The 24799-nt window shown below is 48.1% G+C and overlaps 1 protein-coding gene and 1 long non-coding RNA gene across 3 annotated transcripts in view; one reads left to right on the top strand and one right to left on the bottom strand.

Annotated features, from left to right (window-relative positions):
* The window catches only part of Fam227a (family with sequence similarity 227 member A), a 37075-nt gene extending 20945 nt beyond the window's left edge, over positions 1-16130 (bottom strand). Inside the window, exons 1-8 of the mRNA XM_023565338.2 lie at positions 15863-16130; positions 12655-12889; positions 9686-9768; positions 7219-7288; positions 6661-6734; positions 4735-4881; positions 3087-3188; positions 2367-2471 (exon numbers count right to left, since the gene is read on the bottom strand). Of these exons, the coding sequence (XP_023421106.1) occupies positions 2367-2471; positions 3087-3188; positions 4735-4881; positions 6661-6734; positions 7219-7288; positions 9686-9768; positions 12655-12796 (723 nt within the window). The 5' untranslated portion in view covers positions 12797-12889; positions 15863-16130. The remainder of the gene's footprint in view (positions 1-2366; positions 2472-3086; positions 3189-4734; positions 4882-6660; positions 6735-7218; positions 7289-9685; positions 9769-12654; positions 12890-15862) is intronic.
* A 301-nt stretch (positions 16131-16431) lies between these two features.
* LOC106027817 (uncharacterized) lies at positions 16432-24303 on the top strand. Of its 2 annotated transcripts, none has more exons than XR_002791410.2 (5): positions 16432-16502; positions 16929-17016; positions 18606-18714; positions 21093-21258; positions 22616-24303. It is a non-coding gene; the product is annotated as an uncharacterized LOC106027817 (long non-coding RNA). The 2 variants fall into 2 exon arrangements; XR_002791409.2 differs by having other exon boundaries at positions 18606-18698.
* Positions 24304-24799: the final 496 nt, after the last annotated feature.

Here is a 24799-nt window from a genome sequence, read left to right on the forward strand (position 1 = left end):
AGGCTGAGCTCGGGTTACGTATTGATAACTGGCTCAATCCACACCAGAACACAAGTGCTGTACAATCAAGAAATACCCCCGATAGTGATCTTTGCAATATCGTACTGTGTAGATAACATATGGAAATTTAAACATCCTCCTCCAGCAGATGTTACTGAAGGTCAAAACTCTGAGTGAATGAATACATGGATGAAGGCAGCTTCTCTTGCGTGATCTCTCTCTCTCTCTCCTTGTTTTTTTTTAAGACAGTCTTGCTATGTAGTGCAGTCTGGCCTTGAAGTCACCATGCATAGCCCAAGCTGGCTTCAGACTCATGGCAATCCTCCTGCTTCAGCCTTCTATGTGTATGTCACCAAGCTTGACTGAATATTCTGTTACAATTGCCAGAAAATAGTATGATAATAGCCATTACAGCGGCTGGGATATATTGGGAGGCTTGATGTGTACCAGGCAGGAAGTCAGATATCTTACAAATGGCATCTCATTTAATCCTCAGACCAACGCTCAAAGCACTATTGTTATCTCTATTTATAGGTGATGCAGTGAGGCCTAGATATCTTATTTAGCCCACACTAAATTAATATTGTGTCTTCCAGCGTGGGTGTGGGGGTCCACTTCCCATCCACGCTGTTTTCCTTCCTCCTTGACCACCTGGGAATTGTGCTTGCTAATCTAGGCCACCTAACAGGTAAAAGAGATAATGAATTACTAGAGTTTTAATTTGCATTTTTAAATTATTATTAAGGGTGACCCTTTTTTCCCATTTATACTTCTTCTTTAGAGAATTTCTAGATCACATACTTGTCCACAGATCTACAGGATGCCTAATTTTTTACTTATCGATTAATAAGTTCTTTAGGTCATGTAACACATATGTCACTAGTATTTTTGTATAATTTTCATTTGCCTCTTACCTGTGTTCATAGTAATTAATGTCTATGGCAATTAAAAAATATATATCTGTATCTACAAAGTGAAAGGGTTTTGGCCCAGACAGGACACTGTAGCCAGGAAAGCCTCAACCAGAAGCAGGAATCCCCTATCTCCCCCGCCCCTAGGAAGTTACCTGTGACACCATCTTCCCACCCCTGGAAATTTACATATGGTGCCAAACCTAGGACCAATGGGCTGCCTGTGCATCCCTAATGCCCGCCTTAGGTTCCACCCCAAACCAAGGCTATTTACATGCCCTCACGCCATGTGTCTGCAGGAGAGATCACCGGATGCCAGCGCTGGGAGGTGCTGGTCATCTCTCTCCGTGTTCTCAGAATAAAGGCCGCTTTTTTATTTTATACTTCTCATCTTTTGGAAATATTTTTCATCTTTTGGCAATAATCCTAGCACAAAGCAATCAGTATTTTCTTGTATGGCTTATTCCTCTAGGTCATTATTTAGGGTTTTCTTCCTTACCCCAAATCATACAAGATTTCACTATTGACAGCAATCTTTTAGTGCATATAAGTACACACATACATCTAAAAAGTACATTCTAGTACCCACAAACACACTTTTGATTTTACTATTATAAGCTTACTTCAGTACTCCTAAAATAGAAAAAGAAATCTAACTTTACTCTCCTGAGATAATCATTGTTAAGTGTTTAGTAAAATTTTTCCCTGATTGTTTTTGTGCCCCTAGGCAGGAATATATACAGTAGATAGATATCTATCACTTGTCACTTAGCAACAGGAACTTATTCTGAGAAAACTATCACAAGGCGGTTCGTCACTGTGTGACCGTTGTAGTTGTGTGCTGTGGTGTGCTGGGTGATCTCCCGCAGGCCCACTGCACAATGCACCATCTCTTATTGACCAAATCCCTGTCTTACGCGGTGTGTGACTATACATACATACACAGACCTATACAGATTGTCTCACATTCCACTTAGAATGTATCACAGCTTTCCCAGTGGGTACACAGAGCTCGGCCCTATTTCTGTAACCACAGCATTATAGATCAGCATACAGATAACATCCCGATTTACTGCCTGGCGCAGCAGCATAGCCTGGTGTGGTTGTACAGCCGGGTAGGGTGGCACATCCCCGCAGTCCCAGCACTCAAGAGGCTGAGGCAGGAGGAGGCCACGAGTTTGAGGTGAGCCTGGGCTACAAGGGCAGCCCAAAATGCATAGTGAAAAAAATAGAAAAAAAAGAAAGAAGTGATTAGGGCTGGGGATACAGCTCAGAGGCACAGCCCCTGCCTGGCAGGCGTGAGTCATGTGTTTGATTCCCAATACCAAAAAAAAACCCAGCTAAAATAAAATTATTAATTTCTCCTTTATAGGAGAATGTTGAGAGCATTCTCTTGACACTAGAAGTCAATAGAAATCTCACATCCTATTTTTCTAAGCGACAATTGACACTCACTTTAAAGAGCGCCTCTTCATAGTGGGACCTGGGCCGGAGAGACAGCAGGAAGGTGTAATATCGCGCAATCCGGTCAAACAGCTTGTTCTGAGTCTCCCTGTTCGGCTGCCGGGACAGAAAGGGGAAGGAATCACTCTGACACCCTTGCGTTCTCCAAGCACTGCTCTCCTTTCCAGCTACCTTATTCTTTCATTTTTTTTAAAAATTTTATTATTTTTTGGTACCGGGGATCAAACTCCCGACCATGCGCTTGCAAGGCAGGCCCTTATGCCGCTGAGCTAAATCCCCGGCCCCAAGTGACTTTATTCTTAAGCTACTCAGCTTCACATGCTTTATGAACTAGTCCCTCGCCTAACAGGCGGAGCTCTGTTGAAGAAAGGATTTGAACCCTGGGCCAGGAGGTGTTGAGTTTGACTCTCAGCCTCGCCCTTAACCAGCAATGTGACATGGACCTGCTCCTAAAGGATGCTGGGTAACGGCTGGAGCTCGGGGTGAGACCTGAGTAGGGAGTGGAGGTGACAAGGGAGCGGCAGAGGTGCCTCTGAGCTCATGTCAAAGAGGCTGGAATCTCAAGAGGCTGCACAGGAGGATTGGGCCTTCAGGGCCAGCCTGGGCCACCCACTGACACCCTGTCTCCTAAGCGGGGAGAAAAGGGGCTGAAATTTATTCTCTGACAAATAACTGAAGCAAGGAGAGAAAAACAATTAGATGTGCATTTACCTGGTATATATCATGAAATATCCACCAAAAGCTATCCAGCCATATCGCTTTGGTAGCCGGAGAAGAGAGAAACTTCTCCAATTCTGTATTTGAACACAAAGACTTAGGGGGGGAAAAGTTCACATTATTATTGTTGATTTTCTTTTACTCATTCAGGGCCACAGTGAGATTCATAATCGTCTTTGCACAAAGCTGCCTCCCCTCCTGTGTCCTGTCACTGTCGTGTGTGTACCTTGGGAGACCGTGTATTTGGGGGCATTCTCTAAAAAGCCACCTTGGGCCAGGGATTTAGCTCAGTGACACAAGCACCTGCCTGGCAAGCACGAGGTTGTGGGTTCAATCCCCAGTATCCCCAAAAAATAAATAAATAAAAAGCCACCTCGCCTCTCAGGGACTGCCCGCGGTGCCTGGCCAAGTCAGGTGTGTGCCTGTCCTCCCTTCATACTCCAGTCCTCTTAGGAGCACACATGACCTTCACAGAGTGGGACAGCAAGGCTCTCAGAGGACAGTGAGGGCCAAAGGGCTGACAGCATTGGCCTAAGATAACACGACCTGGCGTGCAGAGCAGAGCCGGACCTGTAACTCTAGACAGCTTCCCTGGGCTCTCACCTCCTGGCTTGTTCAACAGTGACCAACACCCACCAGATAGTCTACAAACCCGAATTAGTGCGCTGAACCTGGGTGTGGCTCAAATACCTGTAATCCCAGCACTCAGGAGGCTGAGGCAGGAGGATCACCACAAGTTCCACACTAGCCAGGGCTACATAGTGAGTTCATGACCAGCCTGGATTACCTAGTGAGACCCTGTCTCAAAAGACCAAACACAAAACAGCAACCACAAAATAACTGCAGTGTAAGATGTGGCTGAGTTAGAAATAAGTCTGAGAAGTTCCAACCTTAAACTTACTATGTATGAGTGCAGAGTGGCAGGAAATTTAGCTTTAGTGGGCACATCCAGGTCTAGAACCTTGTCCTAAGCCCAAAGCTCAGGGATATTTACTGAGGGCTTTATTCCTCATTCACTGAAATGGGGCCTCAGACCGAGCTGGGCAGCAGGCAGAAGCCAGGAAGAGGAGGGAGAGGAGAGGAGGGTGGAGGGTGAGGGCCGTGAGACTGGAACATCAGTGAGGACAGGAGGAAGGGACTGAGATGTCTACTCCCGGGAATGGCAGGGCAGCCAGTGGAGGGCAGAGGGGACACTGACTAGAGCTGCTCCCGGGACACGAGAGTTACGCGATTGTGACGGATGAAGAGGCAGAGGGTACAGGGAGTCCTCTCCTGACAGTCACTCCCAACTCCCCGGGGTCCGTCTCCCTGGGGTCCTGCGGTGTGACATTCTGTCTTCCTCGGTCCCCAGTGTGTGCAAGTGCACTGCTCTGAGGCACAGTTCTCTCCCCCAGCCAGGAAGAAAAGATGCAAACTCAGGTGTGACAGAGAAAGGAAGCAAGCCAAGCTCCCCAGTGGGCAGCGGAACAGGGCTGGTGTCCACAGGGCAGCATATGATGGGGCCCACAATCAAACCACCCCGGGGACCACCGCCCAGGGAAAAGCCATCCGGGTTTTCTGTGACCTTGGGCTGGAGTCCCCAGCTCAGCCCTGTCCCCAGAGCGCGTGGCCCCAGGCTGGTGAGCCACCATCCTGTCCTTACCTTGCCAGTCAGCGGGTTTTTCTCAGCACGGACCACATTGCCCACCATGTCACAGAAGTTCACCCCATTGGGGAGCTCATTGGGCCTGCTGTCATTAAATTTGGGGGGCTGGTACAGCTCAGCCAGCAGATTTTTATCTGCAGTTTTCTGAAGCAAAAAAAGAATGTGAAGATGGGTTCTGTCATTTTGACAGTTTAGGACAATAGAATCTCTTCCCCTTGGTATTAGGGAGGCAGTATGACAATGTCACAAACCTTGTAATGAGCAGGCTTCATGGTTCCAGCACACTCACCAGATGTCTGTTCACTTTATTTCTGTTTTCCTTTAAAGGCTTTGAGCCAATATATATATTAAAGACAGGATCTCTCTATGTAGCTCAAGCAGGCCTCGAACTTGCAGTGAGATCCTCCTGCTCCAGCCTCCCAAGTGCTGAGATTACAGGTGTGCACCACCATGCCCAGCATATATATGCAACTTTAATCATTATACACACAGACACAAATATACACTTTTTTTTTTTTTTTTTTTTTTTTTGGTCTTTTTTCCTTTTCATTGGTACCAGGGATCGAACTCACGACTGCCTGCTTGCAAGGCAGGCGCTTATGCCGCTGAGCTAAATCCCCAGCCACACAAATATACACTTTTATGTTCTGCTTTATCTACTTTAGGCTATTCATCCAGTTGCACCGTCTTCAAAATTATCATTTAAAATACTACAATTTAAACTGGGCATGGTGGCGCATGCCTGTAGTCGCAGCACTTGGGAGGCTGAGACAAGAGGACCGATGCAAGTTCAAGGCCAGCCTGGGCTATAGAGAGAGCAAGCCTGTCTCACAAAACAAACAAAACAAAATACTACAGATTACTCATTGATTGTGTCTAATAAATATTAGTCATGAATAACTTGGGAGTATATAGTCCCCCAAACCCCCCTCCCTTTTAAGTCATTTATTTAGCATGATTTTCTCAAAATGGTGACACTGGATCAAAGGATATGACCTTATGATATTTAACAGGTAACATTACATTGGTTTTTAGTAGATGATTTTTATAAGAAAGATAAAAACCCAGAAAAGTAAAAAGACAGAATTCCCATTCCCCCAAGGCACCTCCTGGAAACGCCCTGAGGGACAGAATTGTCTTCTCATGGGCTCTGGTGATTTGCAGTGCAGAGCAGTGTGGTGCTTCCCTGCCTTGACCCGGAGTCACGTGGCAGTGCTGTGCCACCGTGGGCGGGAACCTACATCTGCTCGGCCACCACTGATGATGGAGAGCAAGACAATCTCCATACCACCTCAGGCACCCTTGGGCTCCATACTGTTCTGGAATTTGCCAGGCTAGCAGGTGTACAAGGGTAAAATAACACAGTGCTTCGTGCTGTCCAGCATGCAAAGCTCTGGGGGTGTATGCCCGGGGTTCTTTAAAACCCAGGCAAGAGAAAGTCTCTTTTTAAAGTCAGGGTCTTGCTATGTAGTTCAGGTGGGACTTGAACTCACTCTGTAGCCCAGGCTGGCACTGCACTCATGGCAATTCTTCTGCCTCAGCCTCCAAGTACTAGGAATACAGGTGTGGATTACCATGCCCGGCAAGAGCAACGTCCTTTCAGATTTTTAAAATCTTTTATTTTTGCGGTACTAGGGATCGAACCTGTGGCCGCACACGTGCGAGGCAGGCATCGTAGCACTGAGCTACACCCCCGGCTCACAGGGGAATCTCCCCAGGGTGGATACGAGGGAGAAGGCAGTCAGAGGCACAGCGAATGGCCCCCTCCTTCCTTTGTATTGTTATTAGCGCGTGTGTGCAGTACGCAATGATGGCGTTCATCGCGGGGAACTGGTCCATGGGCAGAAACACCGTCTTTCTTTCCACATCCCCCACCCCCATTGCTTGTCCCCTGCCCATCTGCAAAAGGCCCATCGCCCTCACCCTTTTCATAATTGAGGAGCTGGTCACCCTCAGGGCCACGCCTGTGCAGTACGGTGCTTTTCTCTCTCTCTTGGCTGCAGAAGAATGAAGGAAGAGAAATCAGAAATGAGGAACTCCATGGCCCGCTGCTTGGTGGTAACTGCCCTGTGACTTGTCACTCATCTGAGCTGCCAGGTGACACCAATCAGCCTGCAGGTCTCACTAGCTCCCAGCTGTATCACTCACTTACTAAGATCCCCCTCCCTAGGGACTCGGTGCCGTGGCCCTGGATAGTATGGCCCTCCCTCCGTCCTTGCCCAAGATGAAGAGGTCAGATGTAAGGCTCCTCCAGAAGAGGACAAAAATACCCTCTTGTGGAACTCAGGGCTCCTACTCAATTGGACTTTAAAAATCAAGACTGGGGATGTAGCTCGGTGGTACAGTACTTGTTGCGTAGGTGCAAGGTCCTGAGCTGGCTATCAGCACTGCAAAAACTAATAAAAACAACAACCAAAAAATTTTAAAAACTTGTAAAAATCCCACGAAGACACCTTCAGGGCTATGAGAAAAGACTTTTGCCTCTGTCTCCTGGGCTGCTGCGCCTTTTCTCTCTTAAAGCCTTCTTCTCCATTTCAAATCTCTCAATTGCCTTAAAAACAAAAACAGGAGAAAAAATGGGGTGTTAGAAATTGATGGAAATACTGGAGAATGAGGGGAACCTGCTCTCTTGGTACCCAAAAGGCCTGGGGCGAAGTCTGGACCCGGTACCTCCTGCCTTCCTCCTATGGCCCAGAGGCACTGGTCTCCCTGAAATCCGCCCCAGTGTCACCAGGACATCCACCTTCCAGGGTCCTTTAATGGTCACAGATAAAAGTATGTGATAACACTGACACAGAGGTCATCAGACAGGGTTGCTATGAAATTATTAATCATCAAGAGAGTCCCTGGATCTCTCATTTCCTCTACCCCACCCAACTTCCTTTTAGAAAAGAAAACAAAATGAGCATCATGACCCAGAGTTGTATTGATCTCAACTAAGAGTCCCACACCGTGCTCGGATGACAGAGTTATCTATGTGCCGGATGCTGGATGCCAGCTGCCAGCACAGAATGGGTGATGAGAAACCAGTGTGGCGCTGAGGCAGGAGAAGGGGGCACCCGGTAGAGGCCTGGTATACAAAGGTAAGAGAAAACTCTGGTCCAAAGAGGGTGGACAGGGTGGCCCAGAGATGGGCTCTATGGGGTGTAGGTATCGGCAGATCTGGCCGAGTGCCTGGGCAGAGAATAAAAAGGCCAGGCAAGGAGTCCTTCCTCCAGGTCACGGTGGGACTTGGCAGAGGCAGAGAGAGAGGGAGGAGGAGGCGTAAGACTGAGGCAGGAGGATCACTGAGGGCTTGAGGTTAGCCTGGGCTACAAAGTGCGCTCAAGGCCAGCCTGAACTGCATAGCGACACTGTCTCAAAAAGACAAAAAAAAAAAAAAAAGATTCCCAATATTGCCCCCAAATAGTGAATCAAAATTAATCTTCCGACTTCTAGTTTACAGTCAAACGTATAAAAACTCTCAGGTGGGGACATAGGTCAGCGGCCCAAGCGCCTGCCTGGCAAGCGTGAGGTCATGAGTTTGATCCCCAGTACAAAATTTAAAAAGCTCAAAAGTCAGAACTCTGCCCTAACAAATAAAGAGCAGAAGAAACAGAAACAACTTATTTTAGGTCTTTTGAAGAACTGAAGTCATAGGGCAAACTACTGCCCCCAAATGGCAGAGACAGGCAGATACAGGTAGTCACAACTCACCGGAACTGACTCCTCAGCAAGAACCAGCAGGAAAAACTGAACTATTGCTGGAGGCTCAGGGGTCAAAAAAATCGACTCAAAATGGATTACAGCCCTAAATGTAAGATGGGGGCCTGGTGTGGTGATGCACACCTCTGATCACAGGGCTCAGAAGGCTGGGGCAGGAGGATCATCATGAGTTTGAGGCCATCTGGGGCTACATAGTGAATCCAACAGCAGTCTGAACCACACAGGGAGATCCTGCCCCAAAACAAAACAAACAGATAAAAAAGTAAAATGCTGAACTATAGAAGCCCTAGAAAGCAGCATAGGGGAAAGCCTAGATGACCTTGGGATTCGTGATGACTTTTTAGATATGACATAGAAGCACAGTCCATGAGAGAAGGCCTTGAGAAGCTGCATGTCAGGAACATTAACATTTCCACTATGCCAAGTCACTGTCAGGGCAGTGATGCAACAACCACAAACTGGGAGAAAAATTTGCAGAAGATATCACCAGCAAACAAAGCACTCTTACAACCCATGAGTAAGAAAACGAACAACCCAGTTAAAAAATCAGGAGCTTTTGTTCCCTAGTACCAAAAAAAAGAGTTTCCAGAAAATGAGGAGCTGGGCCTGGTGACACATGCCTGTAATGCCAGAAGGTGGGAGGCTGAGGCAGGAGGATCACCATGAATTTGAGGGCAGCCTAGGCTACATAAGTGACTTCAAGGACAACCTGCACTAGATAGTGAGACTGTCTAAAAAAAAACTGGATCCAAGATCCTAACTGATACCAAAGACCCATTTGAAGGGTAAACAAGCATGTAAACACATGCTCTGAATCACACGGCCTCAGAGCAATGTGAATTAAATTAAGAAGACTGCACTCCTCCATAACAGTAGAGCAGCCAAAATCCATAAAACCAACACCAAGTGCCAGTGAGGTCAGGGAACAAAAGGAGCTCTCATTCACTGCTGGCCAGAAGGAAAGTGGTAGGGCCGGGGATTTAGTGGACATAGGTCAGTGGCCAGCACCTACCTGGCAAGTGTGAGGTCGTAAGTTTGATCCCCAGTATCAATAATAATAATAATAATACTGATAATAATAACACTGTTCATACACACACACACAAAAAATCTTTGAAGCCTCACTTGTGCAAGTACACCTGCAAATGAATGGACACTGGATCCCCCCAAGTGCTGCGGCACCCTGATGGTCAGGGGCCCCTCCTTCCCGGAAGCTGGTCTCAGTCCCAGCCCTGTGACTCACGAGGCTGTTGGCCATGGGGTCGGGATTCGGGTCCATCTCGGCGATCTTCCAGTTCACCTGGGGAATGGACCCGATGAGGCACGCTGGGAGAGGCCGCTAAGGAAGCTCTCAGGACAGGGTTACATGCTAAGTCCCTCCCTGCATTATTTTGCCTGTAAAACATACACACTTTTTTTAAATGGAGCTTCAGCTCCATTGAACCCAAGGCCTTGAGCCTACTAAGCAAGCACCTATCACTGAGCTGAGAGATGAGCGGGGCTTGGACCCCATCTCCTCACACTGCACCCTTGTGAGGTTTGTTTTTGTTTTGGAGACAGGGTTTTGCTCTACAGTACATTCAGGCCTCTAATTCACAACCTTCATGTCTCAGCCCCCAGAAGCTGGCATCACAGGAATACCCAGCACGCCTGACTACACCTCCCCTTGTTTTAAGTGAACTGCTTTCAGCTGGGCGTGGTGGCACATGCCTGTAATTCCAGCATTCAGAGGACTGAGGCAGGAGGATTGATCGCCTTGAGTCCAAAACCAGCTGGGGCTACATAGTGAGTTCAAGACCAGCCTGCAAGAGCCTGTCAAAAACAAAAGTGAGTGAGATGCTTTAAAAATTATAAATGCAACTGACCACATTGCAGACACTTTGGAAAATATAAAAAGAACAAAGAACCATTCATGCTAACAATTTAATTAGGGTCTGGTGACATTGCCTCCAATGTCCTTTTTTTAATTTAAAAAAACCTTCATTATTGTAAAAGACACATTGTCATGAATCCCCCTCAACACACAGAACACCCTTGTCCCATCATTCTTGCTGCCTTCTTTGGTGAATGTTTATTAGTACACATCTGGAGTACACAGCGGTCACATCCATCGTGGGGACTTGGTACGTGCACATAATTCACCTTCACTCTCTCTCTCCCCTCTTCCTCGCCTCCTTCCCCCTCTCTCCATCAGAATTCTAACCTCACCAAATGCCTGCTTTACTGCCCTGACTTCCACATAGCTGTGGGCATTTTCCAAGTGACCGAGTAATCCTAATAATTATTATTTTCAACAGGATGATACAAATCCATTGAAAGGATGGACCTCAGGACACTCACCTCCCCCTTGGCTGCTGAGCATTAAACTGTCCACAGCTTCTCACAACCCCTAGTAATGCTTGGACGCACAGGGTCACGCAGAGAGCCGTCTCTGTATTTTGGAACATTTCAGGTTTTTTTCTCTTAAAAAAAAATGTTTTATAAGTACATGTTTGCAGTAGGTGCAGCTTACAGTCCTCTTGGGGAGTGGTGCATGTACACCATACAGCTTGTTGCTTTTCTTTTCTTTTCTGGTACTGGGGATCAAACGACCTTGCACTTGCCAGGCAGGCGCTGTGCCACCCAGCTATATCCCTGGCCTTTGTTTCTTTACTTTAATTCTTTTCCTCTTCCCTCCCTCCTCCTCCAAATCCCCCGTCCTCATCATCATTCTTGGTGATGTTATTAATCTTAGCTCCGTGTGGAACGTTCAGGATCGTTAGGTTCTGCATGTGACATATCTGGTCTTTTTCTTTTTTTTTTTTAATTGGTACTGGGGATCAAACTCACGACCACACACTTGCAAGGTAGATGCTTATGCCGCTGAGCTAAATCCCCAGCCCGCATGTGGCATACCTTTGTTCTTCTTATTTCCCTTCCCCCCTCCTCCCCCTCTGCTCCTTCCCTTGGGCCCCTTCTCTATGGCCAGGGATCCATCCCTTTGTTGTCCCCTCCTCACATCCTTTGTTATTCTCTTTGTTTAAACTTTGCCTCACTCAAATGAGAGACACCATATGGTACTGAAGCTTGGGTCTGGTTTATTTTCACGCTGAAATTTCTTTAAGAGCGATTTTCAGGTGAGGGATGGCTGGGCCAGAGGGTATCATGAGCCTGTTTAAAGTGAAACACACTCCTTTCGTTGTCCCCTTCCCCGTGCCCTCTGGACTTCTGCATTTCTGTCTGAGCCTCAGCTGGTTTAGGACACAACCTTCGTAAAGGCCCCATAATCCTCTCTCTCCTCAATCTTCTCAGAGAGCAGGCTTCACTCTCCCTTCTATTACCCTCAAGTGGCCTCACCCATCAGAGGACACTTGAAAAACAGGACGCCGAGAAGGGCCGTGACAGAGCAGAGAAAAGGAAATGCGTCCGTCTGTCTGTCCGTGAGGCTGAGATAAGCCTGGGATTAGGAAGCGAGAGGGGGCCCTGGAATGGGCCAGCAAAGGGAGCCCCTGCAGCTGCTTCAGAAGGGATCACCTTGCTGCTCATAGAGGCCAGCAAGGCGGGGCACAGAGAGGTCCGAGCACTTTGCCTGGTGGCCGTGTGACTGATGGGAACAGTCCCGGGTTATTTATAACCTGAGAGGGCTGTTTGCTGGGGGGCTGGCGAGGCCTCCAGAGATGGGGCTCCATGACGCTGGGATGCAACTCAGAAGAGAGAAGGGTCAGTGAGGATGGGGCCAGGGAAGGTGGACATGGGCAGGCCCTGGATGGTACTGGGCGGGACAAACAGCAGGCCTGGACTGAAGGATCAGTGGGCAGAGAGGTGAGGTCAACCAGAGTAAAGACAGAAAGCCGGGTCCCCAACTCACTTTTGCCTTATTCTTTTGGCAAATACCTCCAGGGATTTTTCCTTTTGGACTCTTTCTGATTATATCAGCAATAAAACAAGTCATCCTGGGGATGTAGCTCAGTGGTAGAGCACTCGCCTAACATATGAGGCCCTGGGTTCCATCCCTAGTGCCCCCAAACCAAACCAAAACAAAAACAGCTTAAGTCAATGCTTTGCAGCATCATATTCCTTTAGAGGATAGGTTTAAGTACTCGAAAAAAATTAATGGGTGACTATGGAGTGGGCTAGTAGGTAACTTGCACTATAGACACAAGCACAAATTACACCTCCACAGCCTAACTTGGGTGCATCTGGTCTGGTTTTCAGCCCCGCCTTGAAGGATACTGGACAGCTGCTCCTCTAAGCCCTTCCTCAGAGCACGCTCCATCGCCTTCCAGGCACTGAGTGAGGCCGCCCGCTGCTCCGCCATGGGTATCACCGGTAAGGCGGCGGCGTTGATGATGTCCATCTGTTTGCTGAAGTCCATTGTCTAGCTTTGTGTAAAGCGGCAGACAAAAGTCCCCACGTTCAAAAGCCTCTCATTTCCCCCGCCAGTCTTGTTCTCTGTTTAATCAGCCTCCTGGAAATCATAAATAACATAGAGCCAGCTTAGGAAACACAGAGGGAAAAGTCCAACATGGTCACCGCTCAGCAGGGCTGATGGCCAACGCATGACCTGGCCTCTGTGGGGAAGAAAGGCTTTTCCCTGGGAAGCCCATTCAAAGAATAGGTAGGGACTCATTTTTCAACACGTGGACGCATGTTCTACCCGTGATTAAAAACTGTCCTAGTTTTAAAAATGAAAAGACTACAGGGCTGCCAAGCCCAGGGCTTCCACACTACTCAGCTCCCAAACTAGAGTGAAAGCAAGACCCTGGTCACTGAGCCTCAACTGGCAAGACAGGAGACTCAGAGTAGATGACCCAAGCCTCTTCAGGATCTCCTATGGGATGATTCTAGGTCCTAGGGCCCGATTCCTCAGCATGAAACTCCCGATATATCTGGGGTTTCTGCTTCCTCTCAGGAAACTGGCCTTGTGCCTGTCCTTCCTCCCTGGCTCTGGAACACTCCAGCTTGACTGCTCTCCTGGCTCCTTGCTCAGTGGCCAAGGATCTAACACTACTATTTCTTGGCACCCCCCTGTCCGGAGCCAGTGTTAGTGGCCTGGTCACACAGAAGTCAAAGCTGAGATCCGATCTTCCAGCAATTCATATGTGGGAAGCCGCCTATGAATGGCGCCCATTTCCTGCTTCCGGGTTCTTCCCGGCCTGAACAAGCCCGCCAAATTGTCATATCTGCCCAGTTACCCGTGACGCTAGCCTATCAGCTTGTTAGGCGCGCTTCTCTGTGATTGGATACTGCTTCCCCTTATAAGAGGTTGTTCCTGACCCCAACGGCGGAAGAGGAAGCAACACTGAGGGTGGCGGACCTTGTCAGGTCCGGTTCGCTGTACGTAATAAAGTTTGAGAGCTGATCCTGCTCGAGTTTGGTCTCCTGTCTCCCGCGGCTCCGGTCATTCATACACAGTGGAAGGAGCAAAGAAAAACCCAAGTTTGCTGGGAAAGTTCACCCAGGCGGCCGCTCACTGCTCTCTCCTCATCTCTCCCCTGGGTCAGCTTGTCTCCAGCCGTCTGTGCCTGACCCACTCAACTTCCTCCTGGTCCATATATCTGTAGCATTGATGATGCTGTTCCATCTATTGGACTCAGCCCAGGTGAAACATCTTTTGGAAAAATTCCTAGAATCATTCCAAGCCAGTATCACCACACCTCCTCCACAAAGCCCAGAGTTCTACTTAAAATATTGAACTGCGAAGACTGTTTCTACATCTTTCTCCATTAGGCAATTTACTCCTTGGGGATTAAGTTCATTTCAATATTTGATTTCTTTTGGCTTCACTCACTACACTGCTTTGGAGTCCACAATCAGCTGGATCATAGGAAAGGCTGGCGTTGGCCCAGATCAGTACCATTTCTTGTCCCCTGCTTCTAGACATATAAGCAGAGGGGCAAGGGGTGGAAGGAGGCAAGTGCATTTCAGGGCTTCCCATTTTCCTCCCACCTGTTCCCCAAAATGATTGGAAAACTACAAGATAGTCTCTGAGAAGCCTCGCTTAGGTGACTCTGTCAAAAGGTCTCCTGACTCAGCGATAACATTATTACTCATGCCTAATGGGAGGCTGAATAGCACACTTCTTAAGACAAATGTTTAAAATACATACTCTGTTCCCTGATGAATTTTTCATCAGAACATTTGAGTATTTTTTGAAGCCTGGTAAGTTTCTCTGTCATTATTTGAGTAGGAGAAGGAAGAAAACTAGCTTCATTGAGTAGCTACACTGTTGTAAGCTCTGTGTTATATCCTGGGGCAGAGGAGGGGAAACCCTGCACCCGGAAGGAGCACAGATTCTGGCAGGAGGGATTTCAGTATCCCCTGCTGAAGGCTGGCACATCCCAGCATGTGAGAAGCGTGCTGGCTGTGGAGTCAGGCACACTCCTGCCACTTCACCCTTCAGTCCCATGACTACACTGGACACTCCTCACAAGCCAGCAGCGTGCTGTTCCTGGGGACAGGATGGTGGGATAAACCAGATTCTACTGCTACTCTAGTAATAGTGCATACATCTCCTGGGAAGCACTTGTGAAAGTCAAATAACTTCATAAGGAAGTATAAATTCTAATTCAGGAAGAACAATCATGAATTATAATGGTGGATACCTGTCCCTTGTTTCACAGGGAGGTGCCAGGGGCTGGGATGGAACACTAGACTGGTGTAAGGTAATCCAGAGGGATCCAGGCGCTGAAGGAAGAGGGGTTAATTAGATAAGGTGGAGGGGAAGGAGCTTACAGAGGGCCACAACACTGGAAAGGCTGGAAGGGACTAGACTTGCTCTGCCTGTCACAGAAGCCACTAGATACATGTGACAACTGACCCCTTCAACTGGTTAGCATGATTGACACATTTCATTTTACTTGGTTTAAATTTAAAAACTGAAACTATTACATTTAAAATAGTGATTGAATTTGAAAAAAGAAATACTGCATGATGTGAAAACATTCTAATTCATTTTACTTGTTTTGTTTCCACTTTTTAAAATGTAGCTACTAGAAAAGTCCGGATCTCGTGGTTTACTTTATGTCTCTGAGAAACAGTGCTGGCCTAGACAGTGCGGACTTCGGATCCCGGACACAGAACTGTGCCGCGCTGTAATGCAGTCTGGTGTAGCTGGAGGAGAACTGAGCTTGGAGACAGAGACCAGGGATATTGTCCTTCATTGCACGCATAACCTAGGATACCCAAGTACCTGAGTTTCTTCATTTACCAAATGGTACCAACAATACAGGATGTTAGGACAGCAGGAGATCTGAGATGGATTCACTCAGTTTTCTGCTCGTGGCTCACTAGGCGACTTGGAAGTGGTTCAGGGCCTCAGTTTCCCTGGCTTGTGAGAAGGGTCAGGGCATGGGGAGGGGACAGAGCTGCCCCGAACCCCTCCCCCCCGCCCTCGTGCGTGTCGAAATGGAATCACCGTCCATCTGTCAGCTTGCCCTACCTGAAAGCATCGGCAGAATCCGACGAACTGGTGGCGGATGACGCCACGGGTCCCTCAGGGAACCACATGGAGTTCTGGGTGGGCACCCGGCACCCGCTGCCCACCATCCACCAGGAAGGCGTGGCCTTTGCTTTGTGGGCGGGGCAGGGTAGGAGAGGAGTCGGGAGGGGCCCATTTTGCTTCTGTGACCCTGTCCGGGTGTTCTCTAGGCAACTGTGTGCGCTTTCACTAGTTTCACTTTTCCTACAACCACGGAACCCTGGTTTGCTCAGGCTGTGCGCGCAGGACGCCGTTACCAAGGTAACAGCAGCCAGACGTTTGGGGACCAGACCAACGTATTTGCTGGGGGACGGTGTAGCTTCTCGTTCCATTCTATAACACGGAGATACGAAGGACTATAAAATATTTAATTTGTATAACAGTTAGTATCCGGGACGGAGCCCACAAACCTCTCCGGTGCTTCCCGGGGGCGCTCCCGCTGGCCCCGCGCCGGCCCCCTTCTTTCTGATAGTAGAGTCCAGGGCGGGCCCGCGCATGCGCGCGGGGAGCAGGTGTGTGATTCTTGTTGCTAGGGTTCCGGGCGGGTCGTTCCTGTGGCATCTAGGGGTTGACTTTGATCCCAGCTTCTAGAACGCGATAGGTAAATCTATGAGCTTGGCAGGCAGCGAGCCCTGGGGTCATCCGAGGGCATTGGGACACTCTAGGTCCCCCTGGAGAAGATAGGCGAGGGTCGCCCCAGGTAGACTCCGCCTCTATCCCAATGTTTCTTGGGGTGTGAGCTGGCATGAGAGTTGCTCCCCGTAAATAGACTTGAAGTTGATTAAGATCCAGCGTGTGAATTTGTGTTCACACCCGTTAATTTAGTCCGTGAACCCTGTGGCCCGACCTGTGAGAAGTGAACCTGGTTGGCTCTTAACTCTTTAGGGGGACGAGTTTCCCTTTGAGAATCTGAGGAAAGTCAGAGATTCCTCCCTTACCTTGTTCTCAGAACTGATCAGTGTATTTTATGGCCTTTTGCAAGTTAAAGCTTTGCACAGCGCTTAGTGATTAGTATCTTTATCTATAGATGGGAACACACCTGATCCTACTCCTCGGGGTGCTGCGAAGGCCTCGGCGTGCCACGCCTCATGCGCACCAAAGTGCTCTACCAACTTGTGAGTTGGATGCTATTATTCGTCATGATTACAAATAAAGAAGCCATCCCGGAGGGAATAAATGCAAGACTCCCCTGAGAGTGATGGTTGAGTCAGGTGCTCTGCACCTTGAGCATAAGGGTCAGCTAGTATTGTGGCCCAGAATACTGCTTCAGATCCCCAGAGTCTCAGGCTCTCAGGCTCTCAGCCTCTCAGCCCAAGTTGTTTCTGAATTAGTAGATCTGACTTAAAAGGCAGCGTGTCCAGGCTGTTCCTTCCCCTCACCCACAACACTTCTGTGTCACTGAGTCCCAGGAACACCTGCTAAGAATGTTGTTGGGGGTAGGGGGGAGATGCCATTTGCACAAAGGTTGTATGGTGTACTTCCATAAACCAAATGGCATAATGGCCTGGCACACACATTGGAGATTGTGTGTGTGTGTGTGTGTGTGTGTGTGTGTGTGTGTGTTTGTATTAGTCTATTGCTTCTAGGGCCACAGTGAACGAAAACTCATGCAATTAAATGAAGCACAGGAGAAAATGATGCATTTATAAGATGTAGGTGACACATCTGAGGGGGCTGTGATGCTGTCCTAAACTGTTTTTTATAAGAAGAAGGAGTACACTAATAATAAAAGTAGAGCGTAGTAAAACACAGGTCAGTAGCATGGCCTTTAATTACTGGGTATTACGTGCCGTGTGCAGTTGTACCCACTGTACCGTATCTGACAGACCATGCCATAGATTTGTTTATGCCAACCTCAGCATAAAGGTGCAGGCAGTGTGTTTTCTCCAACCTCGGGCCGCAGTGTCAGGAAATCATAGGAATTTTTCAGCCCCATTGTAATCTTACAGGGCCACTGTTGTGTATGTGATTTTTTTTTGTTGATCAAAACTTTGTTACGTGTTGCATGCCTCAGTGGTCAGCAGTTTTTGGTCCATGACAATTAGTGAGCCATGCGTGAGAGGCCCCAGTTAAAACCACAAGAAACTGAGCAACTCAGTGGAGGTTTAGCAATCATCTGAGGCCAGAGCTAGGCCTGAACCCTGGTCTGTCGCATCCAGGTAATGGCCTTAGGCATAGTGCTCTTGGTGCAGTTGGGAAGATTGGCGAGAACCGCTTGACTGGCATTTCCTTCCTCAGATGTCTCCAGATGCTGGGAGGGACAGGGCTGCCTTCTAACTATTTGTTTTTTGTTTTGTTCATAACTGATACATGAGTATATTAGCATGTGAGGATCGATTAAATCTAGGAGCATATTTCTTTAATCTGATTTCATAATTTTTCTCCTTTTTGATACAGCATCTCCATATGTAGTTCAGACTGGCCTTGAACTTGCTATCTAGCCCAAACTGGCCTCAAACTCACAGTGATCCTCCTGCCTCAGCTTCCCGGGAGCTGGAATTATGTGTGTGTGCCATAACACCCAGTTCGTGTTGCATTGTATCAGATGAAATTGCTGAATTGGACCTATAACCTATAGGTTATTTTAACCTATAAAATGGCACTTTCACCCAAGGTAGTCAGCTCCTCCCCTTTTGAGGTTTAGCCACATCCTATACTGTGTGTGTCATCTCATTAGGGCCTGTGTCATATGCATTTTCTGCAGCTTGCTTCTTCATGCTCAGACGTGCTTTGGAGGTTTTTCTGCTCAGTCCACATCAGCCGTCTCACTGTAGGAGTTGCTGTTTGCTGTTCCTGGGTAAGAATGTGCCACGGTATGTTTGACTCCATCAGCTCTTGGCAGACATTTTGGAGCATTTCTTATTTTTCACTGTTATAAGTAATTGAGAACATGTGTGCATGTACAAATCTTTCTGGAGGATCAAATCCTAGAAATAACTTTGCTATCCAAAAAGGGTGCACATTGCTGTACATGGTGGCTCATGCACTCGGGAAGCTGAGGAAGGAAAATCGCCCTGAGTTCGAGGCCAGCCTGAGCTATGTAGCAAGACCCTGTCTCAAACAAGCAAAGAAAAAGTACGCATATTAAAAACAATTAAGTTGTGCCTAATTGTCCTTAAAAGAATTATAACAATTTATATATTTCTGCTGATAGTAAATTATCTTTTTCTTCACACTCTCACTCTCACCAATAGTGGATTTTTTTTTTTTTTGCCAATAGATAAAAATGTTTCTTTTAAGATGTGCCTCCTGCCAGATATGGTGACACATGCTTGTAATCCTTGCACTCTGGAGGCTGAAGCAGGAGGATTACTGCTAAATCAAGGCCAGTTCAGTGAATTCAAGCCAACCTGAACTACATAGCGAGACCCTGCTGGAAAAAACCACATATAAAAAAATCAAAAATATACCTCTCAAGTTATTAATATGAGGATAACTGGTTATATACCTTTAGCCAGCTATGGCTCTCTGCTTTGGGAGCATTGGCTAATTACTCTGGTTTTCTCATTTCTAATACAGATAAGAAAATACTGCTTCTCAGGATAATTGTGAAGAATGAAAGAAATATCTGGTGTGCCCAGCACTGAGGTTGACCTATAATTACAAGTAGGGAGTGATATTAGTTATTGTTATTGTGTGCTTTTTGTAATAACTTTCGTCTTTATCCCTGATCTGCTCTCTACAGACATCGATCGGTCTTTTCCCCTCTGCCACCCTCTTTTTTTTCTCCAGGAGAAATAATACCAGGTCTTCCAGTGTGTTTTGGATGGTGACAAAGCTTCAGACCTCCTCAGCATCTTGGTCCCCACCCCTGTCCCCTTCACCACCAAGTCGAAACTAACTGCTAAACATTGTGCTCAGGGACAATGCCAGCCCCTATGTCAGTGATGGCGAACATTTGAGAGCTTTCAGTGATACAAACAGCCCACCGCAGCTCGCATGCCAGAGCTTGGCCACCACTGCCCTGTGTCGTTGGCTTACAGTTATAGACACGTGCCTGCCAGTGAAACTGTCATAAGCTCACATCTTCTAATGGCTTGATTTTTATTTGCTTCTTTATTTATAGCTTGGGTTTTTTGCTAGTTTATTTGTTTTTGGTTTGAGGACCTCGATATGTAGTTTAGGTCGCCCTGGAACTCAGGGCGATGCTCTTGCCTCTGCCTCCTGAGTGCTGGGATTACAGATGTGCACCACCATGCCTGGTTATTTACTTATAACTTTTTTTTGCAGTACTGGGGATAAAGCCCAGGGACTCACCCACATTGGACACATGTTCTGCCACCAAGCTGCATTGTAGCCTGTTTAATTATGTACCACCTATACGTCTACTTTCGCATTGCGTACTATAAAACATCGAAAGACGTTTTCTATTTCCTGGATTATTTCATATATGTGTATTTAAATAAACCTGTGCATGCTGTTTTTGTTTTTCTGAGACTGGCTCTAAGCCCTGTAGTCCACCCTGACCTTAAACTTGGGGCAGTCCTCCTCGTTCATTCTCCCAAGCACTTGGATTATAGGCGTGTATCATCATGGCCGGCAGTAAATATATAATATAATCTATTCATTTGGCATCTCAGATTTATTTTTTGAAACAGGCTCTCACTAGGCAGTTCAGGCAAGGTTTGCACTCTTTGTTGCCCAGACTGGCCTCAAACTCACAAAAATCCTCCTGCCTCAGCCTCCCAAGCGATTATAGGTGTTCACCATTGGCATCTCAATTTTTATCTGAAACTTTTTTAAATGCTAATAATGCTTCATATACTTTTTTCTGTACTAAAGATTAAACCCACGACCTCACACATGCCAGGAAAGCGCTGACTGTGAGCCACCTGCCCAGCCTGATGAACATCTCAATCGTAGTCTCCTGTTCCTTTGGGTAAAGGGATCAGTATCTTTTCCTTGGATGTTAGCTTATTCAAAATCTTTTCCTGCATTTAATAAATACCCTGTAGTAAACATCTAAAATTTTTCTTTATTTTGATCATTTCTTTAGAGTGTGTGCTTAAAACGGGACTTAATGGACAGAAGACATGGGCACCTCTGAGGGTTTTTTTTTTTTTTTTGGTACCAGGGATCAGACTTACAACCTTGCACTTGCCAGACGCGCTCACGCCGCTGACCTGAATCCCCGCCAGCTGTGAGTCCCTAACACACGCTGGTCCCACTCTCTTTCCTCTCTTTCCTCCAGTCTCACCCGGCCTGCAGAAGCCCTCCGCTGACCTCACACCTCTTCAACATTCACGGGCACAGCCCTCTGGTCGTGCACTTCCTGCAGAACTACTCCAGGCTGTGCCAGAGCGGCCAGGATGTGCTGATAACCCGGAGGGAGAGGACCACGCTCATCCCATAGCCTTGTTGGTTTGGTTCTTTTTTTAATTTCCTGGATTTGTTTTTGGTACCAGGAATTGAACTCAGGGCCTTGTCCTTGCCAGTAGGCACTTGTGCCCCTGAGCTGTATCCCCGGCCCTGTTTGTTTGTTTTCTGAGGCAGGGTCTCCCTTTGTAATTGAGGCTAGACTCACTATGTGGTCCTGAACCCAGTGATCCTCCTACTCAGCCTCCGCAGTGCTGGGATCACAGGCACACACCAGCCTGCCAAATGTGTCCCTGTTTTACAGATAAGGACCTGGAGACAGAGGATGACAGGAAGGCCCCTAGCTGGTGATTCTCACCCTGGGGGAGGAGTGGAGGCAGGGTGCCACAGACAGACAGAGACAGAGAGCAGGAGGGAGACTTCAACACGCAGGCTTGGGATGGAGCTTGTGAAGCGGAGGAGAGCCGGGCCTGTCCTGCTCCCCTGTGTGACACTGCAGCTGGAGGTCCAGGCACAGGGCCATGGCGCCTTCCAGTCCCCTCCCATCAGCAGGGGCACAGCGGGAGGGCCGTATTCAGGCAAGGAGACCACAGCTTCGTCCTGCCCAAGCAGGCCATGGGGCTGTGGCCTGCTCAGAATGCAGGACTCATCCCTAGAAGCCCAGAAAGACAGGCACTTCCCCCGCTGCCCTTGCACCCCCAGGCCCTGCGCTAGGCTCAGGCTGCTAATAAGGCAGGGTCCACACAGCCCCAAGCCTGGCTTCTCCTTGACCTTGAGAACCACTGAGACCACCCTGACCTATGCCGGCATCATCAGCTATACTAGCTGCCTTCATGTAGAGTTACAATTTTGATAATATATTGAAGGTTATATTTTGGGCTTGTGATGTAGCTCAGCGGCACAAGTGCCTGCCTGGCAAGCACAAAGTCCTTAGTTTGATTCCTGGTACCAGAAAAAGAAAGCTGGTGTTTTGTCTTTTAAATAGCATCCATAAGGAGAACAAAAGGCGACTCATGCAGTGTGGAACATTGCTCACCAGAGGACAGGGCGTCTGGGGACCTCGGGGACTCCTGGTTCCCTAGTACAGCATCTGTTAGGGACACTGGCCTTGACGCTGGCCAGAGGTTGCTGCTCAGCTGTCTCCTGCCTTGTGCGGGACTCAGGTCCACTGATCGGCCTGTGTGGGGCTTGGTTCTTGGTCTGTAAAGCAGTGACACTACTGTCACCTGCCTCGCAGAGTACAGTGGGGTCCAAGGAGGCCGCTGGCTGCTGGCGGGGAGGCAGGGTCCCTGCAGCAGGAGGCGCTGTGGCTGGAAAGCCTGGGGCAGGGAGGCCTGAGCAGCTGGCCCCTCGGAGCTGGCTGTCCTGCAGCCCCTGAGCCATGTGTTCTGCCCGCAGGGCTCCAGCAGCAGGAGGAGACCAGGCTGCACCGCACAGGAGCCAGAGGAGGAGCCCGTTGGGTGCCTGCGCCAGAGGACCCAGGATTCAAATGCTTCCTGTAGAGCCCTGTGTGCCACGCACATGACTGATCAGAACCCCACGGATCAATGGCGTCCCACGCCTGCATTTGTCGTAGATGCTACAGACTCCTTAACAGTGGAAGACGTGAGCTGAAGTCTGTGTAGGCTTCAAAGCCTCTGGTTTTTCTGCCCCCACCCTGCAAATAGAAACAAGCTCCAAAAGAGTACGAAGAAGTTGCATCAGAAGATCCTAAAAGTAGGGCTATTTTTTCAACAGTTTCTTCTTTTGACTTAGGAAAAGACCCCATCATGGTTGATTTAGTCCAAGTCCAATGCTAGGGGTTTTGTTCTGTTTTGCTTTTTTGTTGTACTGGGGATTGAATCCAAAGTCTTCACACTGAGTACATCACCAGTCCTTCAAAGAATTTTTTTTGCGACAGGATCTCTTCAGTAGCCCAGGCAAGGCTCAAACTTGTGATCCTCCTGCTTCAGCCTTCCCCAGTGCAAGAATTACAGGTGGTGCCACCATATCTGGCTTCAATGCTCGTTCTTTAATACTGGTCATTTTACCTGTGGAACAGAAGTAGATGACTGCATAGGTTTTGTTTGTTTCTTGAAATAGGCCCAGGCTGGTTTCAAAGCCCCGGACTCCGGTGATCCCCTGCCTCAGCTTCCTCAGTAGCTGGGACCACAGGCATGTGACACCACGCCTGGTTTATGACAGCATCTTCATTCACTGTCATGTATATTAGTTGCTATTTTGTCTGTCTTGAATACCGCTAACCTGCTTCTTCATGCAGAAATGTCTCTCACATTTCAAGAGCCACCTGACAAGTCGCCCCATCCGGTTTTCCCATTGTGCACCCCGAGCTTCACAAACACCCCACTGGGAACCTTCTCCTGTAATGGCAGCAGCTGCTCGGGGTCACTTCCTGGGTGCCAGGCACTGTGGGACACACTTGACCTATCGTAACGCAGTGCTCACCACAGTGCTAAGTTCCATCACCATGGCGCCAAGTATGGCAGCATGGAGAGGTCACACAGCACGTGGCAGGGCCCGGCTTGAACTCAGCTGTCTTCAAAGCTCTCGGGTACCTCAGCCTTCTCCCGGGTCCCTCAGCCTTCTCCCGGGTCATGGGCTCTTTGCCCATCTCTGTGACCTGACTTTATGGTCCTTGGGTCCAAGGAGCCTTTCTCTCTCTCTCGGGTCTGATGTCAGTGACTGATTCACTGTCATGTGGTCAGCTGTGGCAGCCCGGTGCTAATTTCTGTCCTCTTTTCTAGGAAGTTCCTGCATTTTGTCTTCCAGCTCTTACTTTTAAAAACTGTCCTATAATGTTATTTTCCTAGTTTTAGTTCTCTCTTATATCTTGGTTTTTCCTTTTTCATAGTACCCTCTTGCCATAGATACAAGATTTTCATCCCTTATTGATGATATTCATCCTTAAAAAGAAGTTTCTGCCAGTGTAGTGCCATGTCTGTAATCCCAGCACTAAGGAGGCTGAGGCAGGAGGATTTCTGCAAGGTTGAGGCCAGACTGGGCTACAAAGTGAGTTCAAGGCCAGCCTGAACTGCATAGCAAGACTCTGTCTCAAAAAGACCAAAATAAAGTTTCTCTTTACCCCATACTGATTCTGTTTTATTTGGCTGTTTAGAACTGTTACCAAGTCCATGGATTCTTGAGCCTAGGTATCAGAAAAATCAGACAGCAGCACAATGGAGTGGGAACACGACTTTTATTTCTCATGGTCCAGTATAAGGGGGAAAGCAGTCCAGAACGGAAGTCCAGGCCAAATGAAGCAAAGGACAAGCCTCCGGTGCCCATGGCATCTGTGGCAGAGGCAGGGACTTGGCCTCTGAGGTCATCGCAGGTCGTGCTGGAACTCGCCTGCACATGCGCCCTTCTACGTCACCCTGTGTCCTTACCATCTGGGTCTCCATGCAGGGTGTGATTTTGCTTACTTTAGGGCCTATGCTACACATGCATTTGTCCCTTGCCAGCTGGAATTTGTTCTTACCATATGAGAAAGCCCCAGCTGGATTTTGGAACAGGGCAGATCCCTCCTCTGCCTTGATGGGTTTACCCTAATGACCTGGAGGTTTTGGCTCTGGCTGTGCGGGG

Source organism: Cavia porcellus, unplaced genomic scaffold (assembly GCF_034190915.1).
Source record: "Cavia porcellus strain 051 isolate PalLab524CR breed Dunkin Hartley unplaced genomic scaffold, mCavPor4.1 scaffold_40, whole genome shotgun sequence".
NCBI lineage: Eukaryota > Metazoa > Chordata > Mammalia > Rodentia > Caviidae > Cavia > Cavia porcellus.